Here is a 21,296-nt window from a genome sequence, read left to right on the forward strand (position 1 = left end):
TTTCCAGAACACTCCCAGTAAACGGTCAGTTACCACCCACAAACGGCTTCCTCCTGTCAATCACCTTGCAAACGCCCGTGCAAATGGATTTTTCACAACATCCCGTCGCTGACTGGCGATCCCTGTTGTCCTACGTGCGTGCGCATTGCAGTGCATACGCATGTGCTGTTATGACCTGATCGCCTGCTGTGCGAAAACGCACAGCAGCGATCAGATCTGAATTACCCCCAAAGAGGAGTGCATATTAAAAAGGATTCTGTGTTACACAGCAAAAGAACTGTAAGAAAAGGATGTAAATTACTTTTACACAGTTGAGCAATAATCGTCCGACTGCGCATGTGACAAAGCTGCACTATGCATGTCTATGGTCTAGCAACGGTTATCCCAGACAGGATATAAATCATAAAAGAGACTAGGGCACTAATAATAAGATTTTACTCACCGGTAAATCTATTTCTCGTAGTCCGTAGTGGATGCTGGGAACTCCGTAAGGACCATGGGGAATAGCGGCTCCGCAGGAGACTGGGCACAACTAAAAGAAAGCTTTAGACTACTGGTGTGCACTGGCTCCTCCCACTATGACTCTCCTCCAGACTTCAGTTAGGATACTGTGCCCGGAAGAGCTGACACAATAAGGAAGGATTTTGAATCCCGGGTAAGACTCATACCAGCCACACCAATCACACCGTATAACTCGTGATACAATACCCAGTTAACAGTATGAAATATAACTGAGCCTCTCAACAGATGGCTCAACAATAACCCTTAGTTAGGCAATAACTACATACAAGTATTGCAGACAATCCGCACTTGGGATGGGCACCCAGCATCCACTACGGACTACGAGAAATAGATTTACCGGTGAGTAAAATCTTATTTTCTCTGACGTCCTAGTGGATGCTGGGAACTCCGTTAGGACCGTGGGGATTATACCAAAGCTCCCAAACGGGCGGGAGAGTGCGGATGACTCTGCAGCACCGAATGAGAGAACTCAAGGTCCTCCTCAGCCAGGGTATCAAATTTGTAGAATTTTGCAAACGTGTTTGCCCCTGACCAAGTTACAGCTCGGCAAAGTTGTAAAGCCGAGACCCCTCGGGCAGCCGCCCAAGATGAGCCCACTTTCCTCGTGGAATGGGCTTTTACTGATTTAGGATGCGGCAATCCAGCCGCAGAATGCTCCAGCTGAATTGTGCTACAAATTCAGCGAGCAATAGTCTGCTTAGAAGCAGGAGCACCTATTTTGTTGGGTGCATACAGGATAAAAAGCGAGTCAATTTTCCTGACTCCAGCCGTCCTGGAAATATAAATTTTTAAGGCCCTGACTACGTCCAGTAACTTGGAATCTTCCAAGTCCCTAGTAGCCGCAGGCACTACAATAGGTTGGTTCAAGTGAAAAGCTGATACCACCTTAGGGAGAAAACTGGGGACGAGTCCTCAATTCTGCCCTATCCATATGGAAAATCAGATAAGGGCTTTTACATGACAAAGCCGCCAATTCTGACACACGCCTGGCCGAAGCCAAGGCTAACAACATGACCACTTTCCACGTGAGATATTTCAAATCCACAGTTTTAAGTGGCTCAAACCAATGTGATTTTAGGAAACTCAACACCACGTTGAGATCCCAAGGTGCCACAGGAGGCACAAAAGGGGGCTGAATATGTAGCACTCCCTTTACAAATGTCTGAACTCCAGGCAGTGAAGCCAGTTCTTTCTGGAAGAAAATCGACAGAGCCGAAATCTGGACCTTAATGGAACCCAAGTTTAGGCCCATAGTCACTCCTGACTGTAGGAAGTGCAGAAAACGACCCAGCTGAAATTCCTCTGTTGGGGCCTTCCTGGCCTCACACCACGCAACATATTTTCGCCAAATACGGTGATAATGGTTTGCGGTTACTTCTTTCCTGGCTTTTATCAGCGTAGGAATGACTTCCTCCGGAATGCCCTTTTCCTTTAGGATCCGGAATTCAACCGCCATGCCGTCAAACGCAGCCGCGGTAAGTCTTGGAACAGACAGGGCCCCTGCTGTAGCAGATCCTGTCTGAGCGGTAGAGGCCATGGGTCCTCTGATATCATTTCTTGAAGTTCTGGGTACCAAGCTCTTCTTGGCCTATCCGGAACCACGAGTATCGTTCTTACTCCTCGTTTTCTTATTATTCTCAGTACCTTTGGTATGAGAGGCAGAGGAGGGAATACATAAACCGACTGGTACACCCACGGTGTCACTAGAGCGTCCACAGCTATCGCCTGAGGGTCCCTTGACCTGGCGCAATATCTAGGTTTTTTTGTTTGTTTAGGCGGGACGCCATCATGTCCACCTGTGGCCTTTCCCAACAGTTTACCAACAGTTGGAAGACTTCTGGATGAAGTCCCCACTCTCCCGGGTGTAGGTCGTGTCTGCTGAGGAAGTCTGCTTCCCAGTTGACCACTCCCGGAATGAACACTGCTGACAGTGCTAAGACGTGATTTTCCGCCCATCGGAGAATCCTTGTGGCTTCTGCCATCGCCATCCTGCTTCTTGTGCCGCCCTGTCGGTTTACATGGGCGACTGCCGTGATGTTGTCTGATTGGATCAGTACCGGCTGGTTTTGAAGCAGAGGCCTTGCCAGACTTAGGGCATTGTAAATGGCCCTCAGTTCCAGAATATTTATGTGTAGGGACGACTCCTGACTTGACCAAAGTCCTTGGAAATTTCTTCCCTGTGTGACTGCCCCCCAGCCTCGAAGGCTGGCATCCGTGGTTACCAGGACCCATGCCGAATCTGCGGCCCTCTTGAAGATGAGCACTCTGCAGCCACCACAGTAGAGATACCCTGGTCCTTGGAGACAGGGTTATCAGCCGATGCATCTGAAGATGCGATCCCGACCACTTGTCCAAGAGGTCCCACTGAAAGGTTCTTGCATGGAACCTGCCGAATGGAATTCTGCTTCGTAAGAAGCTATCATTTTTCCCAGGACTCGTGTGCAGTGATGCACCGATACCTGTTTTGGTTTCAGGAGGTCTCTGACTAGAGATGACAGCTCCTTGGCTTTCTCCTGCGGGAGAAATACTTTTTTCTGTTCTGTGTCCAGAACCATCCCCAGGAACAGTAGGCGTGTGGTAGGAACCAGCTGTGACTTTGGAATGTATAGAATCCATCCGTGCTGTTGTAGCACTTCCCGAGATGGTGCTACTCCGACCAACAACTGCTCCTTGGACCTCGCCTTTATAAGGAGATCGTCCAAGTACGGGATAATTAAAACTCCCTTTTTTCGAAGGAGTATCATCATTTCTGCCATTACCTTGGTAAAGACCCTCGGTGCCGTGGACAGTCCAAACGGCAGTGTTTGGAATTGGTAATGGCAATCCTGTACCACAAATCTGAGGTACTCCTGGTGAGGATGGTAAATGGGGACATGTAGGTAAGCATCCTTGATGTCCAGGGATACCATGTAATCCCCCTCCTCCAGGCTTGCAATAACCGCCCTGAGCGATTCCATCTTGAACTTGAATTTTTTTATGTGTGTGTTCAAGGATTTCAAATTTAACATGGGTCTCACCGAACCGTCCGGTTTCGGTACCACAAACAGTGTGGAATAGTAACCCCGTTCTTGTTGAAGTAGGGGCACCTTGACTATCACCTGCTGGGAATACAGCTTGTGAATTTCCTCTAGCACAGCCTCCCTGCCTGAGGGAGTTGTCGGCAAGGCAGATTTGAGGAAACGGCGGGGGGGAGACGCCTCGAATTCCAGCTTGTACCCCTGAGATACTACTTGAAGGATCCAGGGATCCACCTGTGAGCGAGCCCACTGATCGCTGAAATTTTTAAGGCGGTGCCCCACCGTAACTGGCTACGCCTGTGGAGCCCCCGCGTCATGCAGTGGACTCAGAGGTAGCGGGGGAAGAATTTTGATTCTGGGAACTGGCTGACTGGTGCAGCTTTTTCCCTCTTCCCTCGTCTCTGTGTAGAAAGGAAGCGCCTTTGACCCGCTTGCTTTTCTGAAGCCGAAAGGACTGTACCTGATAATACAGTGCTTTCTTAGGCTGTGAGGAAACCTGAGGTAAAAAAAAAATTCTTCCCAGCTGTTGCTGTGGATACGAGGTCCCAGAGACCATCCCCAAACAATTCCTCACCCTTATAAGGCTCTATGTGCCTTTTAAAGTCAGCATCACCTGTCCAGTGTCGGGTCTCTAATCCCCTCCTGACAGAATGGACATTGCATTAATTCTGGATGCCAGCCGGCAAAATATCCCTCTGTGCATCCCTCTTATATAAGACGACGTCTTTAATATGCTCTTATGTTCGCAAAATAGTATCCCTGTTTGACAGGGTCACAGACCACGCTGCAGCAGCACTATCTGCAGGTCTCAGTCTAGTACCTGAGTGTGTAAATACAGACTTCAGGATAGCCTCCTGCTTTTTATCAGCAGGTACCTTCAAAGTGGCCGTATCCTAAGACGGCAGTGCCACCTTTTTTGACAAACGTGTGAGCGCCTTATCCACCCTAGGGGATATCTCCCAGCGTAACTTATCCTCTGGCGGGAAAGGGTACGCCATCAGTAACTTTTTAGAAATTACCAGTTTCTTATCGGGGGAACCCACGCTTTTTTACACTTCATTCACTCATTTGATGGGGGAACAAAACACTGCCTGCTTTTTCTCCCCACACATAAAACCCTTTTTTAGTGGTACTTGGGTTAATGTCAGAAATGTGTAACACATTTTTTATTGCCGGGATAATGTAACGGATGTTCCTAGTGGATTGTGTATATGTCTCAACCTCGTCGACACTGGAGTCAGACTCCGTGTCGACATCTGTGTCTGCCATCTGAGGGAGCGGGCGTTTTTGAGCCCCTGATAGCCTTTGAGACGCCTGGGCAGGCGCGGCTAAGAAGCCGGCTGTCCCACAGCTGTTACGTCATCCAGCCTTTTATGTAAGGAGTTGACACTGTCGGTTTATACCTTCCACCTATCCATCCACTCTGGTGTCGGCCCCACAGGGGGCGACATCACATTTATCGGCATCTGCTCTGCCACCACATAAGCCTCCTCATCAAACGTGTCGACACAGCCGTACCGACACACCGCACACACACAGGGAATGCTCTGACTGAGGACAGGACCCCAAACAGCCCTTTGGGGAGACAGAGAGAGAGTATGCCAGCACACACCAGAGCGCTATATAATTTAGGGATTAACACTATATTGAGTGAATTTTTCCCAATAGCTGCTTGTATATACAATATTGCGCCTAAATTTAGTGCCCCCCCTCTCTTTTTAACCCTTTGAGCCTGCAAACTACAGGGGAGAGCCTGGGGAGCTGTCTTCCAGCTGCACTGTGAAGAGAAAATGGCGACAGTGTGCTGAGGGAGATAGCTCCGCCCCTTTTTCGCAGACTTTTCTCCCGCTTTTTTATGGATTCTGGCAGGGGTATTTATCACATATATAGCCTCTGGGGCTATATATTGTGATATATTTGCCAGCCAAGGTGTTTTTATTGCTGCTCAGGGCGCCCCCCCCCCCCAGCGCCCTGCACCCTCAGTGACCGGAGTGTGAGGTGTGTATGAGGAGCAATGGCGCACAGCTGCAGTGCTGTGCGCTACCTTGGTGAAGACTGATGTCTTCTGCCGCCGATTTTCCGGACCTCTTCTTGCTTCTGGCTCTGTAAGGGGGACGGCGGCGCGGCTCCGGGAACGAACACCAAGGCCAGTTCCATGCGGTCGATCCCTCTGGAGCTAATGGTGTCCAGTAGCCTAAGAAGCCCAAGCTAGCTGCAAGCAGGTAGGTTCGCTTCTTCTCCCCTTAGTCCCTCGATGCAGTGAGCCTGTTGCCAGCAGGTCTCACTGTAAAATAAAAAACCTAAAATAAACTTTCTTTCTAGGAGCTCAGGAGAGCCCCTAGTGTGCATCCAGCTCGGCCGGGCACAGAAATCTAACTGAAGTCTGGAGGAGGGTCATAGTGGGAGGAGCCAGTGCACACCAGTAGTCTAAAGCTTTCTTTTAGTTGTGCCCAGTCTCCTGCGGAGCCGCTATTCCCCATGGTCCTTACGGAGTTCCCAGCATCCACTAGGACGTCAGAGAAATGGGTATAACGTATAAACGCAGTTATTTACAGTCAGTGTTGTGACCTTACGCAGCTGCAATGGCTCCATCATCTTACTTGCAACCATGCTGCGCTACCACAGGGCTACTCACAAGTTCCATAATCCACTGCTCTGTGACCGACACTGCATCTTTGTATGCAGCCGCTGGGAATTACAAAGCCGCCAGTGGGTTTCTCAATACAGATCCAGCCAGCGCAGCCTTTGCATATTTTCTCACAGTTGCTGCGTACATGTTCGCATTTGCAGTTGCATTAGTGGAAATCTCTGAATCAGGCCCTTTATATTCTTGAAGTCGAGGTGCTGGGAGCAAGAAAATGGATGTTAGTGACGTTGAAAAGGGCCACCTTGTGTTGATTGCTACATGACTTGATCAGAGCATCTCCTAAATGGCAGATCTTGTGGGGTGTCTCCGGTATGCAGTGGTTAGTATCTACAAAAAGTGGTCCAAGAAAGGACAACTGGTGACCTGTCAACATGTTCATGGGTACCCAAGGCTCCCTGATGCACATAGCGAGCAAAGGTTAGCATGTCTGGTCCTATCCCACTGTAACACAGATTGTGGACTATGGTACAAAGGTGTAAGAACACACAGTGCATCGCAGCGTTCTGCATATGGGGTAGCGTAGTTGCAGACTGGTCAGAGTACCAATGCTGACCCCTGTCCACCGCCGAAAGCAACTACAATGGGCACATGAGTGTCAGAACTGGACCAAGGAGCAATGGAGGAAGGCGGCCTGGACTGATGAATCACATCCAATCACAGTGGATGTCCCGGTGCATGTGCATCATTTACCTGGGGAAGAAATGGCACCAGGATGCACTATAGGAAGAAGGTAAGTCATCAGAGGCAGCATAATGCTTTGGCTAATGTTCTGCTGGAAGACCTTGGGTCCTGCCATTTACGTGAATGTTACCTAAACATTGTAGACCAAGTACACCCTTCATGGCAACAGTATTCCCTGATGGCAGTGTTATCTTTCAGCAGGATAATGCACTCTACCACCATGCAGAAATTGTTTAGGAATGGTTTGAGGAACATGACAAAAAGTTCAAGGTGTTAACTTGGTATCCAAATTTCACAAATCTCAATCCGATCGAGCATTTGTGGGTTGTGCTGGATAAACAAATCTGAGCCATGGAGGCCATACTTCAACAACTTAAAGGACCTAAAAAGGACCTGCTGTTAACGTCTTGGTGTCAGTTACCACAGGATATATAATTCTGTAAGGTCTGTCCCGTCTCCAGCATGTATGAGCAGTATGAGCCAGTGAGCAAACGTATTCCACTGCTAGGGAGACGGGACAGACCTTGCCTAGGAAGAGGACCGGCACCACCTATGGGGTAATGATGGGAGTGGGACCGAGACAAAAAGCGGCAAGGGGCCGAGTGAGAGGCAGGGGCTGAACAGAGCAGCAAAGAGGGGGGCAGATCAGAGGATAGAGGAGGAGATGGGGGGCAGTTTGGCAGATAGAAAGTGGGGTGGACTGAAGTATAAGTATATTCATATGTATATACATAAATATTTATATAGCTTTAAGGTTGTATGGTCAAATAATATATAATACTCATATACTCACTGGTTATCACCAGATTGGACTACTGTAACCTCCCCCTATCTTGCCTCCCTGACTACTGCCCCTCTCCACTCCAATCTATTCTCTATGCTGCTGACTGCCTCATCTTCTCACACTCACTAACAAGCGCTCACTCATTCCTGTCCCATTTACATCTCTGACTTCATCTCCCTTCACACTCCTGCCCGTCCTCTTCACTTCTCAAATGAATGCCCTTTCTCCTACCAACTTCCTCTCATTCCAACTACAACATTTTGCCCATGATGCTCCCTATCTCTGGTATTCTGTCCCGCTTCAAATCAGACTGTCCACCTCCAGGGGCGTAGCCAGAACTTTGTGGGCCCCACAGCAACATTTTGAAGGGGCCCCCATTCCAATGCTTCGAAAGTGACACCTCTCCACAGCAGTTGTTAATTTTATGCCCTATAATAGTGCCCTGATTCATTTTCTAAACCATGGTAGAGCCTTATTTAATGTTATGCCCCATATTAGTGCCCTAGTCTCTTTTATGAATCATAGTAGTTCTTAAGTTCACCCTATGTCACATTTCAGAGCTGTCAGTACACATTATGCCACACAGTACCCCCAATTCACATTATAACATACAGTGCTCCCCGTTCATATTGTGCCTCATTATAGTGCCACAGGTTCATATTATATAACAATAAAATGCCCTCCAGTTCATTTTATACCACACTACAAAAAGCCAGAGGCATACCTAGACATACTGCATGCCCCAAAGAAAAAGTTTGAAAGGACTCCTAACTTTGGCCAAAAATGTAACTTTGACAGGGAAGGTGGGCCCCTCGCAGGTCTGGGCCCCATAGCAGCTGCACTGCTTGCACCTATGGTAGCTACGCCCTTGTCCACCTCTCTACAAAACTTCAAATAGGCTCACAAGACCCACTTCTTCACTAAATCCAGCAATCTCTCAGTCTAACTCTCTGTCCCTAGCTAACTGTATTGTAAATTGTGATTCACTGTTTCCTTGTGTGCTCATGTATTTATGTACTTTGTTAAAATGCCGCAGAACCCTTGTAGCGTTACATAAATAAAGGATAATAATAATAATAATAATAATAATAATAATATCATTAATGCTTTCACACAGTGTTCACTTGTTAGAAACACAGCATCATCTGTCAAAATGTGTTAATGAGAGTATACATTTTTCCTATACCTGAGTGTGGCTTCAGGGTGTTAAATCGGGAAGAAAGCCAAGTCTTATCAGTGACCTCTGATCGTGGAGCTTGCAGCTCTAGCACTGGGTACTCTACCTCTGGTTGAGACTGAAAGATGCAAAAATGAAAACTGGTCAACTTTCATGAATCAACAAATTAATTACTGAAATAATTTTTTTTTTTTTTGCATAAAATATACTAACGGTAAATTACAAGTGTAAAAACATAGGAGTAAAGGTAATAATGGGGGTCATTCCGAGTTGTTCGCTCGTTGCCGATTTTCACTATGCTGCGATTTGTTGCAAATTGCACATGTGCGAGGCACGCAGAGCGCATGCGCTTAGTTATTTAACTAAAAACGTAGCAGTTTTGCTGTGGCTTCTGCGGCGCTTTTCAGTCGCACTGCTGTTCGTTAAATGATTGACAGGAAAGGGGCGTTTCTGGGCGGCAACTCAGCGTTTTCCCGGCGTTTGCTAAAAAACGCAGGCGTGTCAGGGAAAAAAGCGGGAGTGTCTGGCCGAACGCAGGGCGTGTTTGTGACGTCAAACCAGGAACTAAACGGACTGAGCTGATCGCAATCTGTGAGTAGGTCTGGAGCTACTCAGAAACTGCTAAGAATTATTTAGTAGCAATTCAGCTAATCTTTCGTATGCTATTCTGCTATGCTAAGATACACTCCCAGAGGGGCCTAGCATGTGCAATGCTGCTAAAAGCAGCTAGCGAGCGAACAACTCGGAATGAGGGCCCATGTGCGAGTTGGTGGAGGTGCGAGAATGACCATATTTTAAAAGTGTCAATTTACAATGAATAACTAACATGGTTTTGGCTTGTAAATGATTGTCACTTTAAAAATACAGGCATTCTCACAAAGTTCCGCACCTCTAACAACTCGCACACTATTACATTTACTCCATACTAATTATATTGTTGACATAAAGGTTTATATCTCCTATATAATTGCCCAGATCGGTCACTCTGTGACTGTGTGGATAATGCTGGGAGTGGCTAGGAGCTCTCATTGGGTTAGCAGCAGGTCTATCACACCCAGTCCATAGCTGATTGGGCGAGAAACGCCCTCCCACACAGGTACATCCAATGGGAGGCTCTGCCCTTTGGCTGCTGTTTGTTCCCAGAGCAGGATTAACAATGGGGCTGATGGAGCTGCAGCTCCAGCTCCACACCCCTAAATAGGCCCACTGCATCTGCAGCAAAATACCCTCCAACAATTTACACATAAAAATCAGGACAAATTCGAAAAAGGAGAGTGGCCACGGCTGCAGTTCATTGCAGCGCAGCGATCAGGTCAGAACTGCGCATGCGCCGGTACCGCAGTGCGTCGGCGCATGGCTGACAGCAGACGGCTGTCGTTGCCTAGCGAACGCCTCTGCCTGATTGACAGGCAGAGGCGGTCGCTTTACGTTTTGTGGGCACGGTCCGGCCAATACAGCTGCTGCGACCAGGGCACCGACGAGCAACTCCAGGCCAGCCGCAGAAGCTGCGCTGGCTGGGAGTTACTCTTCAAGTACAAATGCATCACCACTGTGCGATGCTTTTGAACTTGTGCGGGGGGAAGTGACATGCGGGGCGGACTAGCCCTGTGCTGGGAATCCCCCCGCATGTCAGTGTATGTGGTCATAGCTGTGCTAAATTTAGCACAGCTACGATCAGGTCGGAATGACGCCCTATGTCCTGCTGCCAGTCCGCCTGCCCCCTCCGGCATCAACAATCCCCACTCCCTAACTGTGGCACAGGTGGAACAAAAGCTGCTGCGGCCACCGGCATAGATGTGTATGAAAGCGGCACAGCGTAAGGCTTTCATAGCCCTCCCTGCGCCACATACTCTCTGAGCCCCGAAGCCTCCTCTGCGCTTGATGCCACAGAAGTGCCTTCCTGCCACAGCCGCGCACAGGTCCCCAGGGGCCCTGACTCTGCAACACAGCACCTGGCCTGCCGGGCTGGAAGCTCCGAGATGGATAATGTAACGGATAGAGTGGGCGATATTGCGGAGGGTAATGTCTGGACGCTGAATCAATGTAAAAGGTGACAGTGCTGTGCAGTACAGTGGGTGTGCAGTGTCACTGACACTGCACAGCACTCTCACCTTTTACATTGATTCAGCGAGTCAGCCAGTTCTGCCAGCCAGTCCCTATTGTTAGCGCCGGTGTCCCAATGCGCCGAATTACAGGGAAGTAGACGCACTAAATAAACTACAGCTCCCCGCAGCCCTTAGAACCGAAGCATTCCGGCGCTAAGGCCTGCTGGAAGCTGTAGTTTATTGATTTCATGTTCTTCACTGTAATGCGGCGCGTTCGGACACCAGAGCTAACAATAGTGATTGGCTGCTGTGCGAGTCTCTGTGACAGCCACTGCCAAAGGGAGGACAGCAGCCTAGCTGCTTCCAGGAGAAGAAGCAGGAGAAGCATTACCTGCCACTCCCCCACTTGCAGTACCTCCGGGCCCCATCTGCGGCACCCGCACACACACCCTCCACCACCCACGGTGGCTCCGGATCCCCTCCCCCACCCGCAGCACCCCCGCACCCGCCCCTCCCTTACCCACGGCACCCCCACACCCGCGTTGGCTCCGGACCCCCACCCGCGGCACCCGCTCCTCCCCCACACCAGCCCCTCCCCCACCCGTGCCACCCCCAGACTCCTCCCCCATCCGCATCTCCCCCACACCCGCTACTCCCCCAACCACAGCACCTACTAGGTGATTCATCAGGCCCTGCGTGCGCTGTTCACGCTGTTGCAAGGGGCTACGACCCCTTAACCATCGCACGCCCTTTGTACGTGCAATATTTAACCACTCACACAATTATGATTGGAGGTAATACTCCATATAATACAAATATTGCATGCCACAAGGGTATGCAAGAGTTAAGGGGGCATAGCCCCTTACGACGGTGTGAAGAGCACCCGTAAGGCGCGATGAATCACCTAGTTTTAATAAAATGTACAACCTAGAGGCTTTCATTTTCTATAGAAACATACCAGTATTTATAACTGACAACAATAAAACAGATTACACTACACTGTAGAACTAATTTAACTACCATTATCCCTGCAAAAACATTTTTCTTTAGTACTATTAAAATAAGATTTTACTTACCAGTAAATCTATTTCTCGTAGTCCGTAGAGGATGCTGGGACTCCGTAAGGACCATGGGGAATAGACGGGCTCCGCAGGAGACAGGGCACTCCAAGAAAGCTTTGGACTCTGGGTGTGCACTGGCTCCTCCCTCTATGCCCCTCCTCCAGACCTCAGTTAGGGAAACTGTGCCCAGAGGAGATGGACAGTACGAGGAAGGATTTTTGTAAATCTAAGGGCGAGATCCATACCAGCCACACCAATCACACCATATAACTTGTGATAAACTACCCAGTTAACAGTATGAACAACAACATAGTCACGGTTCAACCGATAAACTATAACATAACCCTTATGTAAGCAATAACTATATACAAGTCTTGCAGAAGAAGTCCGCACTTGGGACGGGCGCCCAGCATCCTCTACGGACTACGAGAAATAGATTTACCGGTAAGTAAAATCTTATTTTCTCTAACGTCCTTGAGGATGCTGGGACTCTGTATGGACCATGGGGATTATACCAAAGCTCCCAAACGGGCGGGAGAGTGCGGATGACTCTGCATCACCGATTGAGCAAACAGGAGGTCCTCCTCAGCCAGGGTATCAAACTTATAGAACTTTGCAAAGGTGTTAGACCCCGACCAAGTAGCTGCTCGGCACAACTGTAATGCCGAGACCCCTCGGGCAGCCGCCCAAGAAGAGCCCACTTTCCTAGTGGAATGGGCCTTAACCGATTTCGGTAACGGCAATCCTGTCGTAGAATGCGCCTGCTGAATCGTGTTACAGATCCAGCGAGCAATAGTCTGCTTTGAAGCAGGAGCGCCAACCTTGTTGGCCGCATACAGAACAAACAGAGCTTCAGTCTTCCTGATTCTAGCCGTTCTGGTCACATAAATCTTCAAAGCCCTGACCACATCCAGGGACTCGGAATCCTCCAAGTCCCGTGTAGCCACAGGCACGACAATAGGTTGGTTCATATGAAAAAATGAGACCACCTTTGGAAGAAATTGAGGACGAGTCCTCAACTCTGCCCTATCCACGTGAAAAACCAAGTATGGGCTTTTATGTGATAAAGCCGCCAATTCTGAAACACGTCTAGCCGAAGCTAATGCCAACAACATGACCACTTTCCATGTGAGGTATTTCAACTCCACAGTTTTGAGTGGTTCAAACCAAGGTGACTTGAGGAAACGTAACACCACGTTAAGATCCCAAGGCGCCACCGGAGGCACAAAGGGAGGCTGAATATGCAGCACCCCCTTCACAAAAGTCTGTACTTCAGGAAGAGAGGCTAATTCTCTTTGAAAGAAAATGGATAAGGCCGAAATTTGGACCTTTATGGACCCTAATTTTAGGCCCAATGTCACTCCTGTTTGAAGGAAGTCAAGCAGACGGCCCAAATGGAACTCCTCCGTAGGAGCAGCTCTGGCCTCACACCAAGAAACATATTTCCGCCATATACGGTGATAATGTTTTAACGTCACGTCTTTCCTAGCCTAGGATCCGGCGTTCAACCGCCATGCCGTCAAACGCAGCCGCGGTAAGTCTTGGAACAGACAGGGCCCCTGCCGCAGCAGGTCCTGCCTTAGAGGAAGAGGCCACGGATCTTCTGTGAGCAACTCTTGCAGCTCCGGATACCAAGTCCTCCGTGGCCAATCTGGAACAATGAGGATTGTTCTGACCCTGCTCATTCTTATTATTCTCAACACTCTGGGTATGAGAGGAAGAGGAGGAAACACATAGGCCGATCTGAACACCCAAGGTGTCACCAGAGCGTCTACCGCTACCGCCTGAGGGTCCCTTGACCTGGCGCAATACCGCTTTAACTTTTTGTTGAGACGGGATGCCATCATGTCGATTTGAGGCAGTCTCCATCGAACCGTGATCTGTGCGAAGACTTCTTGATGAAGTCCCCACTCTCCCGGATGCAGGTCGTGCCTGCTGAGGAAGTCCGCCTCCCAGTTGTCCACCCCCGGGATGAACACTGCTGATAGTGCGCTTACATGGCCTTCCGCCCAGCATAGAATCCTGGTCTCTTCTGCCATGGCCACTCTGCTCCTTGTTCCGCCTTGCCGGTTTATATGAGCCATTGCCGTGACGTTGTCCGACTGAATCAGAACCGGTTTTCTCCGAAGCAATTCCTCCGCTTGACACGGGGCGTTGTATATGGCCCTCAACTCCAGGACGTTGATGTGGAGACAAGTCTCTAGGTTTGACCAGAGACCTTGGAAATTTCTTCCCAGTGTTACTGCTCCCCAGCCTCGGAGGCTTGCGTCCGTGGTCACCAGGACCCAGTCCTGAATGCCGAACCTGCGACCCTCTAGCAGGTGAGCACTGTTCAGCCACCACAGGAGAGATACCATGGTCCTGGGAGACAGGGTGATCCTTTGATGCATTCGTAAATGGGACCCGGACCACATGTCCAAGAGGTCCCATTGAAAGGTCCTCGCATGGAACCTGCCGAAAGGGATGGCCTCGTATGAAGCCACCATCTTCCCCAGGACCCGCGTGCAGTGATGCACTGAAACCTTTTTTTGGTTTTAAGAGGTTCCTGACCATGGCTATGAGCTCCTGAACCTTTTCGATCGGAAGAAAGACCTTTTTCTGGTCTGTGTCTAGAATCAGGCCCAAAAAGGTCAGACGCATTGTAGGGACTAGCTGTGACTTCGGTATATTGAGAATCCAGCCGTGTATCTGCAACGTCTTCATGGACAGAGACACACTGTCCAGCAACTTCTCCCGAGATCTCGCCTTTATGAGGAGATCGTCCAAGTATGGGATAATTGTGACCCCCTGCCTGCGCAGGAGCACCATAATTTCCGCCATTACCTTGGTGAAAATCCTCGGGGCCGTGGAAAGCCCAAACAGCAACGTCTGAAATTGGTAGTGACAGTCCTGCACTGCAAATCTCAGGAACGCCTGATGAGGGGGGAATATCGGAACATGAAGGTATGCATCCTTTATGTCCAGGGACACCATCCAATCCCCCCCCTCCAGGCTGGCGATGACCGCCCTGAGTGATTCCATCTTGAACTTGAACCTCTTCAAGTACAGGTTCAGAGATTTTAGGTTTAAAATGGGTCTGACCGAACCGTCCGGTTTCGGAACCACAAACAGGGTCGAGTAATATCCCTCTCCTTGCTGGAGATGAGGAACTGTGACAATCACCTGTTGAATACACAATTTTTGGATTGCCGCCAACACTAGCTCCCTCTCTGACGGGGAAGCCGGCAGAGCCGATTTGAAAAACCGCCGAGGAGGCAAGTCTTCGAATTCCAGCCTGTATCCCTGAGAAACAATCTCTAATGCCCAGGGATCCACCTGCGAGTGAACCCAGACGTGGCTGAAAAACCGAAGACGAGTCCCCACTAGATCTGCCTCCCTCCGGGAAGCCCCAGCGTCATGCGGTGGACTTTGCAGAGGCAGGGGAGTACTTTTGCTCTTGGGAACTAGCTGTGTGCAGCTTCTTTCCCCTACCTTTCCCTCTGGCAACAAAGGACGATCCCCGTACCTTTTTGTTTTTATTGGAACGAAAGGACTGCATTTGATAATGAGGTGCCTTTTGGTATGCTGTGGGGGGACATAAGGTAAGAAATTCGACTTACCAGCCGTAGCCGTAGAGACAAGGTCCGAGAGGCCGTCTCCAAACAACTCCTCCCCTTTGTAAGGCAAGGACTCCATATGCCGCTTTTAATCGGCATCTCCCGTCCACTGTCGGGTCCACAAGAGCCGCCTAGCAGAAATAGACATAGCATTTATTCTGGAGCTTAATAAACAAATGTCTCTCTGAGCATCTCTCATATACAAGGCAGCATCTCTGATATGCTCTATGGTCATTTGAATAGCATCCCTATCTAAGGTGTCAATCTCCGTAGATAAGGAATCTGCCCATGCCACAACCGCACTACAAACCCAGGCCGCCGCCATAGCCGGTCTAGCAATAGTACCTGAATGAGTGTAAATGTGCTTCAAGGTAATTTCCTGCCTGCGGTCAGCAGGTCCCTTGAGGGAAGCTGTATCCTGAGAGGGCAGTGCCACCTTTTTGGACAAGCGTGTCAGCACCTTGTCTACTTTAGGCGAAGATTCCCAGCGTATCCTATCAGTTTGTGGAAAAGGATACGCCATAAGAATCCTTTTGGGAATTTGTGGTCTCCTATCCGGAGATTCCCAAGCCTTTTCGCACAATTCACAGTTCAAATGAGGATGGAAAGGTGACTTCAGGCTTTTCCCCTTTATACATGTGTACCCTTGTGTCAGGGACCGGGGGTTCTTCAGTAATATGCAAAACCTCTTTAATGGCAATAATCATGTACCGAATACCTTTTGCCACCTTCGGCTGTAATTTTGCATCTTCATAGTCAACACTAGAGTCAGTATCTGTGTCGGTATCTGTGTCATCGAACTGGGATATGGTGCGCTTCTGAGACCCCGAAGGGCCTGGCGCCACAGAGACAGGCATGGACTGGCTACCTGACTGATCCCTAGCTTCTGCCTTGTCTAACCTTTTATGCAATAGATTAACATTTGCATTCAAGACATTCAGCATATCCACCCATTCCGGTGTCGGCGTTGCTGACGGCGACATGACATTCAAGCACTCCCCCTCCACATTAAGCGAGCCTTCCTCGTCAAACATGTCGACACGCGCGTACCGACACACTTCACACACACAGGGAACCCCTTTCCTGAAGACAGTATCCCTGTCAAGGCCCTTTGGAGAGACAGAGAGAGAGTATGCCAGCACACACCTCAGCGCAATGATCCTGTAGACCAACACAAAATATTTTTCCCCAGCAGCGCTGTATAATATGTTATCCGCCATTTATGTGCCCCCCCCCCTCTCTTTTAAACACCCCTTCACCGTGTGTAAGCAGGGGAGAGTCCGGGGAGCTTTTTCTCAGCGGTGCTGTGGAGAGAAAATGGCGCTGGTGAGTGCTGAGGGAGAAGCCCCGCCCCCTCGGCGGCGGGCTTCTGTCCCGCTCAAACTTACAAAAATATGGCGGGGGCTCTTTTATATACATGTACAGTGCCCACCTGTACATGTATATTGTCTTTTGCCATAAGAGGTGTTTATATTGCTGCCCTGGGCGCCCCCCCCTGCGCCCTGCACCCTTACAGTGACCGGAGTGTGTGAGGTGTATGGGAGTAATGACACAAAGCTGCAGTGCTGTGCGTTACCTCCGTGAAGCTGAAGGCTTCTGCCGCCTGACGACTTCTGTCTTCTGTTCTTCTAGCTCTGTGAGGAGAACGGCGGCGCGGCTCCGGGGGTGGACGCCCAGTAAGAACCTGCGTTCACCCCCTCTGGAGCTAATGGTGTCCAGTAGCCGAGGAAGCAGAGCCTATCTTTGACAAGAAGGTCTGCTCCTCTCTCCTCAGTCCCTCGATGCAGGGAGCCTGTTGCCAGCAGTGCTCCCTGTGAAAAAGTAGAGAAAAAATCCAAACAAAAATGCTTTTAGGCAGAGAACTCAGGAGAGCTCTCTGCAGTGCACCCATCCTGCTCTGGGCACTGTGTAAAACTGAGGTCTGGAGGAGGGGCATAGAGGGAGGAGCCAGTGCACACCCAGAGTCCAAAGCTTTCTTGGAGTGCCCTGTCTCCTGCGGAGCCCGTCTATTCCCCATGGTCCTTACGGAGTCCCAGCATCCTCAAGGACGTTAGAGAAATTAACATTAATATGAATCTAAACTAGAATCTAAAAAGCTGTCCTAAATATACTGCAGTGTGATCATCAACTGACATATACTGTGTGGCGGTATGTAATGGAGTCAGAGATCGCTGGAGGGGCAGGATGATGGCCGATATCGGACTTTTTTAAAGGGGCAAACACTTCCAATGCAAAACCCCTGTGTTTGCCTCTTTAATAAAAAAGTCTGAGCTCCTCCAGCATCCTGCACCTCTGGCAATCTCGAACTCCATCACATCCCGCCGGTAGTATCCACTTATAACTTTATCGCACCTCCTCCCTCAAAACAAGTAATAAGACATACTGTAATCCAGTATCAGTCTGCACCTTGCTGTCAGCTGTTTCTTTAGTTTGATTAAAAGAAAATGTTTTCGATTTCAGTAACGGTTGGGGTACTGAAATTGTATTTCCCTTTTGGAGTACTAGCATCCCAGTCTCTTTACAAATTATAGTGGTGTACAAATTGTAGTGCTGTATTACAAATGAACTATTATGGTATGTAAAATAACATTTGTAGTTCCATAGATTAATGTACCAAACCGGACAACTGCCAGAAACTCTAAGTTACACAATAGTACTTGCTGCCGATACTCTCCTTAAATATCAATATTTCTCTCTATCTTATTCTCAGAGTCCTGGTTTATCACTGGCTGATAGCTGCTGGGATTCTTTTCTACACTGAACTCTGATTGGCTGGAAGCCATTTTCTATTTAGATGGGGAGAGAGATTAGTGAGAGTCAGTAAATGCACACCAAATATAACAACATACAGGTCTCTTCACATTATAGATAGGAGCCAGCTACAGCTCTGGGTATTAACCTCTGCCACTAATTTTGTTAATTCTCTCAACACCAACACTTATAATTTGTTTTTTTCACACACTTTTCATCCTACCCAGATTCATTTTTTGGATGTGACCCTAGAAATAATAAATAATCAGATTCATACATATAACTACATCAAAGAGGTAGGGAGCAATGCGTATTTGCACTATAAAAGTGTTCATTATGTGCCCTGGAAGTCCAATATACCCAAAGGTTAATTGATGCGACTAAAGAGAAATTGTTCTACAACAGACAAATTTAATAGCCAAGCCACTAATATGCTCTCTACATTTGAAACCAGAGACTATCCAAAACATCTATTAGAAAATGCTTTTAAGCAAGTTTCAACTATGGAAAGGTCCCAAATGTTGGAACCAAAACCTAAAAGAATAGATAAGATCACTAACAGAGATTTTGCATTTATTTAAAATATGTGGGGAGAACTATTAGACCCTTAAAAACCTGTTTCATAGAACATTGGAGAAATATTGTAAAGAAAGTACAAAATCATAGTATACCTAAACACTTCTCCGAGTTCCATGGGGACGATCCAAGATCTTTAAAACTGATTGATTTAGAACATATTCCGATAACAAAGTGGGGTGGAGATGGGTTTAACAGATTGTCCAAACAGGAGATCTTTTGGACTTTCCAACTAAATACACTCCATCCCCAAGGTCTTAATGAAGCCCTGGAACTCAATTCAGTATTATGAGGTTTTAGACTTCCACACCGGTTCTACAGAAGGTCCCATGTAGTTATTGGGCTCTGTTTTGGTGTGGATTTAAAGATCCTCTCTTTGGGCTATGTTTGTTTACATACATATTGAGGATTAATCTACAGCTGTGATATAAACTTGTCCCCCCCTTGTTTTTTTTTTACCACAAGTTACCATAAAGGTTTAGCGAAAGCAGATGAAACTATAATCAGCTTTTATAATATATTTATTGTTCACAGTGGGATTCTTCCCAAGTATGTGATTTTTTATTAGATTATTAAGGTGGGCAAAATTGCCCACACTAATGATGACTAAACAAGGGCTTTTTTCCCCTGGACAACAACGGTCATAGTATTATATATAAATTAATGTCGGTGAAGATTTGTGTTCTCTTATAGTTGGCTGATGGAATCTAATATATTATGTAAACACGTAATTTACTCAGATTACGTTACCATTAAGGTCGAGTAAACTATTTTTATATATGGGTTTTTCATATGCGATCACATGACTCATTCCGATCATATGACCTCCGATGCCGGGCAACTAGTTTCCGGAAATAGAACCAGACATGTGACCGGACACATAACCGATTCTGATCATGTGTCTGGTCCGTCCACTTTAGGACCTTTATTGGTTGAAGGATGATCACATGCCCGGGCCGAGATTGGCCGCCGGGAGCATATGTAAATATTGCATCACGGGAGGCGGCAAAAAGGAAGGTCATGTGACGAAGATGACCAATAATTTGAATGAGCTGTATATGTACATTTAACCATAGTAAAAACCCGGTCATGTGACCGTGACTGTGTATTAACTAAAAATAAGAAAATTAATGCTTTACATATCAATATCCAGCCAGTGAAAAACGGTTTCTATATTAAAATTGCCTCAATTTTGTTCCTAACTTATTATATTGATTTAGATATTATTTGTTTTCTTGATTAATGTATTAACAAGCAGCCAATAGGATCTGATATTGCCAGTAGGTGCCATATAAAAAAGGGGATAAGGACACCTAGCATCCATCTTTGTTAAAGCTGCAAGGACGCAGCGAAACGCGTCATAAGCCAGTGCACACGCTGCCATTACAGAGACCTACGTTCCCTTAGCCCCAATTGGTAGCTACCTGTGGGCGTTTGGACATTACCATGAGGTGATTTACAAGGCTGATTAAGCTATTGTTTACCAAAGACCCTGACATAATTGCGTGGCACCCCATTGCCTTAAGGACCATCGCTACAGGATCCTATGCTTCGAAACACACAGCCGGTACTCTCACCATCATTGGAAACCTATACATCTAACTTCCTGTATGAACTGTCCACAGATATAACGGGACACGGTCATTTTTAATCTGCAGCTGGCACTTATTACATTGTGCTACAGATAGATCCCTATCTTCAGCTTATTTTGTCTTTGTTTATTGCATGACAAGGATGTGTCTTTTTAAATTTATTAAATCGTGATTTTTAATTGACATTTAGCGCTGTTACCCTTTTCCATACTCTGTATTTACTTTGGAGAGACTGACTATCTCCCACCATACAGCAGCTAGAAAAACACCGATCTCAGCGCCTGACTCCATATACTTGATATATACCTTTACCACAATGCTCAACATAGGCTTGCGGTACAGAAGCTGAAGGGCCTAATGCAGCATGGCAGCGTTCGCATGCTGATGCATTGCGAAGAGTGCGTAAGCCCCACTGCGCGTGCGCACAGTGAGATGAGATGGCATCTCACATCTGGGAGCTCCTCTGCCTGATTGAGGCGATAACGTGGCGGCGCAGCGGCATTGGGGTGGGGCTGTCCAGGAAACGCAGGCATGTCCAGACCATTAGCAAGGCGGGCCGCGGCAGCTGCGTGACATCACACGCAGAGGTGCGACCCGAAACATGACGGGTAGCCATCTGCCTTAGCAGCTAGGTTGCGTCGACAGAAGGATACCATAAACATGCCCCGCCTCGCGATGCTTTCCCCTGTGGGCTGGGGGCTAGATCTGGCATGCGGGGCGGAATTGCAACTTGCACTGTGCTGGGCGTCTCCCCACATGTCAGTGTAATGGGTCGTAGATGTACGATTTTTTGCACATCTATGATCCATGCTGAATTAGGTCCGAAAAGCACTAAGAGTTTCAGATA

At 48.0% G+C, this 21,296-nt stretch overlaps 1 protein-coding gene across 1 annotated transcript in view; it reads right to left on the bottom strand.

Annotated features, from left to right (window-relative positions):
- The window catches only part of TMEM59L (transmembrane protein 59 like), a 283,368-nt gene that overhangs the window by 46,939 nt on the left and 215,133 nt on the right, over positions 1-21,296 (bottom strand). The window contains exon 5 of the mRNA XM_063914725.1: positions 8,838-8,946. Within this exon, the coding sequence (XP_063770795.1) occupies positions 8,838-8,946 (109 nt within the window). The remainder of the gene's footprint in view (positions 1-8,837; positions 8,947-21,296) is intronic.

Source organism: Pseudophryne corroboree, chromosome 1, assembly GCF_028390025.1.
Source record: "Pseudophryne corroboree isolate aPseCor3 chromosome 1, aPseCor3.hap2, whole genome shotgun sequence".
Lineage (NCBI taxonomy): Eukaryota > Metazoa > Chordata > Amphibia > Anura > Myobatrachidae > Pseudophryne > Pseudophryne corroboree.